General features: G+C 39.4%; 1 protein-coding gene across 2 annotated transcripts; it reads right to left on the minus strand.

The window, feature by feature from the left end:
* Positions 1-18: 18 nt before the first annotated feature.
* Positions 19-4,947, minus strand: LOC103699248 (nucleobase-ascorbate transporter 6-like). Of its 2 annotated transcripts, none has more exons than XM_039119332.1 (15): positions 4,573-4,947; positions 4,287-4,472; positions 3,741-3,838; positions 3,460-3,636; positions 3,277-3,377; positions 3,084-3,159; positions 2,843-2,902; positions 2,482-2,666; positions 2,144-2,240; positions 1,884-1,970; positions 1,724-1,782; positions 1,527-1,618; positions 839-916; positions 563-723; positions 19-466 (listed from the first exon to the last, which is right to left on the minus strand). In XM_039119332.1, the coding sequence occupies exons 2-15, from the start codon at positions 4,429-4,431 to the stop codon at positions 248-250; spliced, it is 1,635 nt and encodes a 544-aa protein (XP_038975260.1). In that variant the 5' UTR covers positions 4,432-4,472; positions 4,573-4,947; the 3' UTR covers positions 19-247. The 2 variants fall into 2 exon arrangements, with proteins under 2 accessions (XP_038975260.1, XP_038975259.1); XM_039119331.1 differs by having other exon boundaries at positions 4,578-4,883.
* Positions 4,948-6,327: the final 1,380 nt, after the last annotated feature.

The raw sequence follows: 6,327 nt of genomic DNA on the forward strand, positions 1-6,327 counted from the left end.
CACGCAATAAATTGCAAATTACGAGCGACAATAAATTTCTCAACTTCAATCTATTTTACCGATCAAATATACAAAATGAACATAAATAAAAAAACAAAAGTCAGATCAACATCCTCAGGAATCATCTCCTAGTTGTAGGTCTGGGAATAGAAAACGAGAACCAAATAGCAACATCGTGACAAAAAAAAAAAAGAAGAAAAAACTACGAAAGCATTATTACAGTATCCAGTACTGCCAAGCTGCACGCTCACACCGATGGGAAGAATTTATGAAGGTTAAACGGCAATGAATAAAATTCCTCACTTCTGGGGTCTGAACCGAAGGATTTGTATTTGCGCCAGAAGTGACGGCCGCTGTCCTTTTTGGTCGCGCTGTCGCGCCTCTGCAGGGTGTTGTCCAAGAAATATGCCACGAGGCCCGCAACAAATGCTTCCGAAGAGAATATGACGTTGACAATATCATTGAACTGGAAAAAGTTTCAGAACTCTCATTAAGCTACCAGTAAATCGTTAAAAATGACGATTCTGCGCTGCTCGATACAAATCATTAATCGATTACATACCCATCTCGCACCAGTGTGTACCGGACCATAGCCAGCAACTGCCGTGTACTCCTTAAAATATTGAGGAACAGACAAACCCATGAACACGGAGAATCCTAAAATGAATTTTACCCGGAAGCTGTTGAGGTTGCAGAATTGAAGAAAGCTGAGACCAGCCGCACCTGTTTATATACCACAACATAAAATTAAGAGTGCATGAGATGGCTGTATATATCATACTGCAACAGATCTAACATGGTGACAGAGAACCAGTAATTCTAAGTGTCAGGAACATACCAACGTATGCAAAGAAAAGGCAATACAAAGCTGCAACTATTGGTGCTGGAATGGATGCAAAAACTGCTCCAAATTTTCCTGGACGGAACCAAGGCAAATAGTTAAAGCCAAAATTAATTCTGGTTAAAATCTGCCAGACTACCTTATGATAGACCAGTTCAAATGTACATGCACATAGTTGTCAAGAAATGCCATATATTTATTCATGTAAGTCATGCAATAGGTTAAGTTCCAGCTTCTCAAGATATATATGAGAAAACCACATGAAAAGCTAACTTATTATTTTTAAGCAGCAGCAACCGTCAAAACATAATCTAGGCAGAAAATCAAAATATATATTTATATTATTAAAGAATTTAGCAATGCACTTGGGGGGTATCGAGACGATAATGCTAATTCTGATGCTACAGCATGCATGTAAAATTATATCCAGCAATTAGTCAAAGAATTTATCCAGTTTTTCAAGTTCAGCAAACAAGCCATGCAAATAAGCCGATCGCATCAAGGCATGTGGCCTCTTTTGGAATATAATCCATGATATTTAATCATAACCAACTGTATCTTCTTCCATCCAACTGAGTTCTATGAATAATGCTCCACTGTTAGTTCACATCCTGGACGAACCAGCTCAAGCATTCAAGCACATTCCAGAATTCAGACACCAAATCAACAGAAACAAGCAACCTACCCAGAATGGAAAAGAATATCATGTAGCCTGCAGAAATTTGCACAACTCTTCGGCTGCCAATACGTGTCAAGGCTAGCAAACCAGCATTTTCACTGTACCAGGAATGAAATGATGAGATCTTCGGACCAGGCAACTAATATTTTTATGCACTAACTAAATCATGTCCAGATAAAAAGCCCGTTTCTCAGCAGTCTTACACAGATACAGTAGAGCCATTTGCTGTTCCAAATAGCCCATCCAATAAGACGCCAATCCCCTGTAATAGGAAATACGAGTTATGACCCAATCACTCAGCAATCACCAAGGTCAAACCACGTAATCATGAATATACAAGGAAAAGCTATCAAATTTTGATACCAGCCAACCAACACCACGACTGAGAATGGAAGGGGGCAATGGTGTTGCACTTGCATACCTTGCAACCGCAATAAAAGTACCAGTTGACTACAATGTGACAGAAAATGTATAGATGAGCTTCCAGTCAGTTAAGTTTTACCGTGACTAAACCATGTCATGTCAATGAAACTAGCAAAATTAGCAATTATAAGGCAGTGACAGCCTAAAAAGGCATCTCGCTGCCAGTCCTTACGAATATAATACATAACATGTAACCAGACCTCTACAAGAGCGACAAAAGAAGCAGCCATCATTGCAAAAGCTTCACCTGCATCAAATGTTGGTGCTCCCCATTGAAAAGGATATGGAATTCTTATCCTGCATGCATGATATTTCAATAATAAAGAAATTACAGAATACAATTAGTTGTCAAGGAGATGTAACTGGAGGTCTTTATCTCCCCAGGATCAATAGCACTAAAAGCTGGCTAGTTTGCAGATACATTGATACCGAATCCTTCATGGTGAATTTTGGGCTTCAATCTCTCCGTAGCACAGATTTATACAGGAGTTACAGAATAGCATAATAAAATCATATCAAAGAAATGATTGAGCTTTACCAAGGAGCTGCACCAACAAGTCCAGAACGATCAGTGCGACAATGCTGTTGAGTTTTTGGTGCTGCATTTCTATATGCCCCACCCACCGTAAGTATGAAAGCATAAAGCCATACGATTGCAACAGAGAATAGGACAGCAAACCGGTCAAAGACAGGTCTGCGTACACGTATGGCATGGTGTATGTACTGCATACATTGATTTTCCAAAAACATTCAATAAATCAGGATTAGCTAAATCAGAACTTCACTAAACTTAGGCGCATGTATTTGTGGGTGCATTGTCATTGGCTGACTGTTTGAGTGGCTTTTGGTGATAGTAAGGAGATGGGGGATTGATTAAGACATCCATCACAATATAGTACCTGAGAAAATATTATCAGTACTATTAACTGTGGAAGTCCAATTTCGATGCATTTTGCCACCTGAATGTCCATAACAGAATTTGCCAGCTCTTAGAAATCAAAAAATAGAGCAGGTATTAAACATCCAAGACCACATAAAAGTTTCACTCCCTTACTATCACGAATATCTGCAAAAATCACAACCCTCTAGTAGATCCACATAAGTTATCTCTAGCCAAAGACAAAAAGTAAGAAAACTTACTCCAGGGAAACCAAGCTCATAAAGCCCAAATCCAGCCAGAGCAACCAGAGGCACAGCTGAGAGTGGACTTAAATATCTGCAGCCACATGGATATTCAAAGATAATAGATGTGCACAAAATTGAGTACATCAAATTTCCAACAAGAATTATCAGAGGCTTCTGTTGGAGTCAGAAACATGGATCTTCTACCAACCTTGCAACATTGCGCCAAAGCCCACTAAAACCCAATATGATCTGGAGAGTTGAAGCAACAATAAGGGCACCTTGTGTTCCACGCATGATGCGACGGAATTTCTGCAAGGCAACTATCCAAATTATACAATTCGTGCCAAAGAATCAAAATGGCATAAAGATAGATGTAGAATGCGGCAGAAACCTCATGAGGATCTGCGATGCCACTATAACGGCCGGCTAAGATGATTGAGATGGTAGGGACGACAAAGGTGTACGATCCTCCAACCACAGCAGGTAAACGAGTTCCAAAGAAGGTCTGCAACAGAGTGTTCAGGCCGGCCACAAACAGCAATGTCTGGATCACCCGAGCTTTCTCATCCTAAGGCAACAAATGTATGTTCACACTCAATTTTTTTAAGAAACAAGGCTGAAAATAACCAGCAACCTCATGGGTCATATGCATAGTCGGTAATTAAGGCTTACATTTCCTCCGCCCATTTGAGGAACAAGAGCAGTAGGGATGATGACAGTGGTGCCAAGCATAACCAGGTAGTGCTGGAAACCCAGAAGCATAGCCTCCGCTGCATTAAAAGACCCACAAGATGCATGATGTTGCATCGAATTTTTTCCATTAAACCAAACAGGTGACCCGAACAAACAAAAACCCATACCAAATGGAAAACAAAATTATGAAACCCTGCATAACAAGAGCACATCAACCAAATCCTACAGAGCACTGGCAGCTAGAAATCAAATATAACAGGAGTTCCCACCCAAAGAAAAGATTAATAATACCATGACTAGGGTTTTACTTTATAAACGACCAATAAATGAACCATTTATTTTTCATATAACTAATCAAGAAATATATTGAAGTTACAAAGAGATCCAAGCAGTCCTCGAACAAGTTACCTAAATTTCTTGAAAAAAAAGTTAAAAAAAGGAAAGATTTAGTTCTTATAACGCAACCAGATAATAATATATCCGCAAAAATTCGACAAACAAGTGATGGCTTCGGGTGCAACTCACGCAATGGAGGAGGGCTAGTGATGCAGTAAGCAATGTTGGGCAGCTGTTCCTTCACTGGGTGGGGCACCAACTCGTCCTGCTTCGGCGCCGGCGCCGCTCCGCCACCTCCACCTCCACCCCCACCTCCGCCTCCACCTGCGGCCATCTTCTTCCTCTCTTCCTCCAATCAAAACCCTCCACAAGATCCTACAAAAACCCCCAAGTTTCCACTAAATTTTCACTCCCCAACCCTCAAACATGCTACAATTAGAGAACCAAATCACCAGAAACAGTGAAAGAAGCAAACCTCACCAAGAAAACCAGAAAAGCCCTCACCGACCGAAAGAGGAAGAGGCCGAAACCCAGATCTGAATGCAGGATTAAAAAGAATGAAGAAACGGATAGAAGAAAAAGAGCATAGCGAACCTCCTCCCTTTTTTCCTTGCGATTTCTCAAAGGTCACTTTAGACTGCAGAGAGAAAAGCCACTATCAGCGATGATTTGAGAGACGGGTCCCTTCTCTCCACCTCTTATTGTTTTTTTTTTAATTTCTTTCCTTTTAATCCTTCTCCCCTTTTTCTCTGGCGTGGAGGGAGTTCAAAAGCCCAAGAAGCAAGCATTTGACGTAGACAAAGTGGCCCGTAAAGCTGCAAAGAGAGCAGGAGAGGGGGGTAAACTTCGCAGCCACAGACTTTTTTTTTTTTTTTGGTAAAAACTAGCGGGGAAACCGGAGGCAGCCGACACAATCTTCGTGCATCCGGCTGTCCCCAGAAAACCCCTTGTTTAATTGTCACGATAACATTTTTGTAGTGCTAATGAGAAACGAATATTAGTACTAGCTTTGTCTTTTATGGCTTCATCCTCTGAATTCAATCCCCTGCAGAGGATTCCCCTGCTATAAACATAGGCGGATCATTGATTAGCTTCACCTACAGGCTGTTATAATATTCGAACAACAGTGACTGGTTGGTATGTTGTCATTGTAATAGCTTTTGTAGTTTGTATCCTTTTCTTGCTGCTTGATTATAGGACCATACATTGCCTCCTAAAGTTTTGTATGCAATCATGTAGAGAGTGATTGTGAGAATCCATATGGATGCGTCCTACATCAATTATTCACTGAATAGGTCTTAGGTAGTTTAAGAAATTCATATAATACCTTACTAAACAGCTATTTTGGATGAGATCCTATGTTGTTACAAATGGTTCAAAACAGCCTCGGCTTATAATCTATGTAGACTAAAAAACTACAGTACGAATTCATTGGGGGCATCTGACAATATGTTGAAAGATTAAGAAGTGTGCAGAAAAAAAAAAAAGATGCTTCGAATGGAATCCTCAAACATATGACAAACTAAATCATTTATGTGATCTAATTTATTTCCTACCTTCCGCTTTTTGTCTAAAAATATTTAGACTTGTGCTATCGGGTTATATATGACTTGCCAAAAAAAATTGGGGAAAGTTAGACTCTCACTCAAGTTCTTGGTCCCAAGCACAAAACTTCGCCAACTACACTAGCCGACACCCTCTACATGTCCTTCTTTAATTGTTCTTGAATATGTATTAATTTTCTAATGGTGATTTTTTTTTTATTTGGATCGTTTGGTATATTGGTTCTCGAGTCACCTAGGGGTTATGGATTCTTCGAGATAGATTCTCTTTAAGTTCTCACTATTATTATAAAAGAAAACATGCCTCATTATTAAATATAGTTTTTTTTTTCTATCAAACTTGTTTTCTTTTCGCTTTCTCCTTACTTTAGAGTAACCCCAGTTTGCATAAGTCAAGCTTAGCGGCATATCAATCCAAATGCTGACCGCATAGATAGCCATTTACAAATCTTTCTTGTTTTGTTTGTGAAACCTTCGTTGATAGTTACATTTCTTAGGTGCTTGATGAAGATTGGTTGTTGATGCTATAATTGTTTCCGAAGGATTATCATAACAATGTTTTTAGTTAGCTATTTAAATTTTACTCTTTCTTAAAACTTTTAATTTAGTTAAGTTATTAGGACTGTAAATAGTATGGGTCTAGTCAAACCTCAAAAGAGCAAAAGGAT

This window comes from Phoenix dactylifera, unplaced genomic scaffold, assembly GCF_009389715.1.
Source record: "Phoenix dactylifera cultivar Barhee BC4 unplaced genomic scaffold, palm_55x_up_171113_PBpolish2nd_filt_p 000529F, whole genome shotgun sequence".
NCBI classification, from domain to species: Eukaryota; Viridiplantae; Streptophyta; class Magnoliopsida; order Arecales; family Arecaceae; genus Phoenix; species Phoenix dactylifera.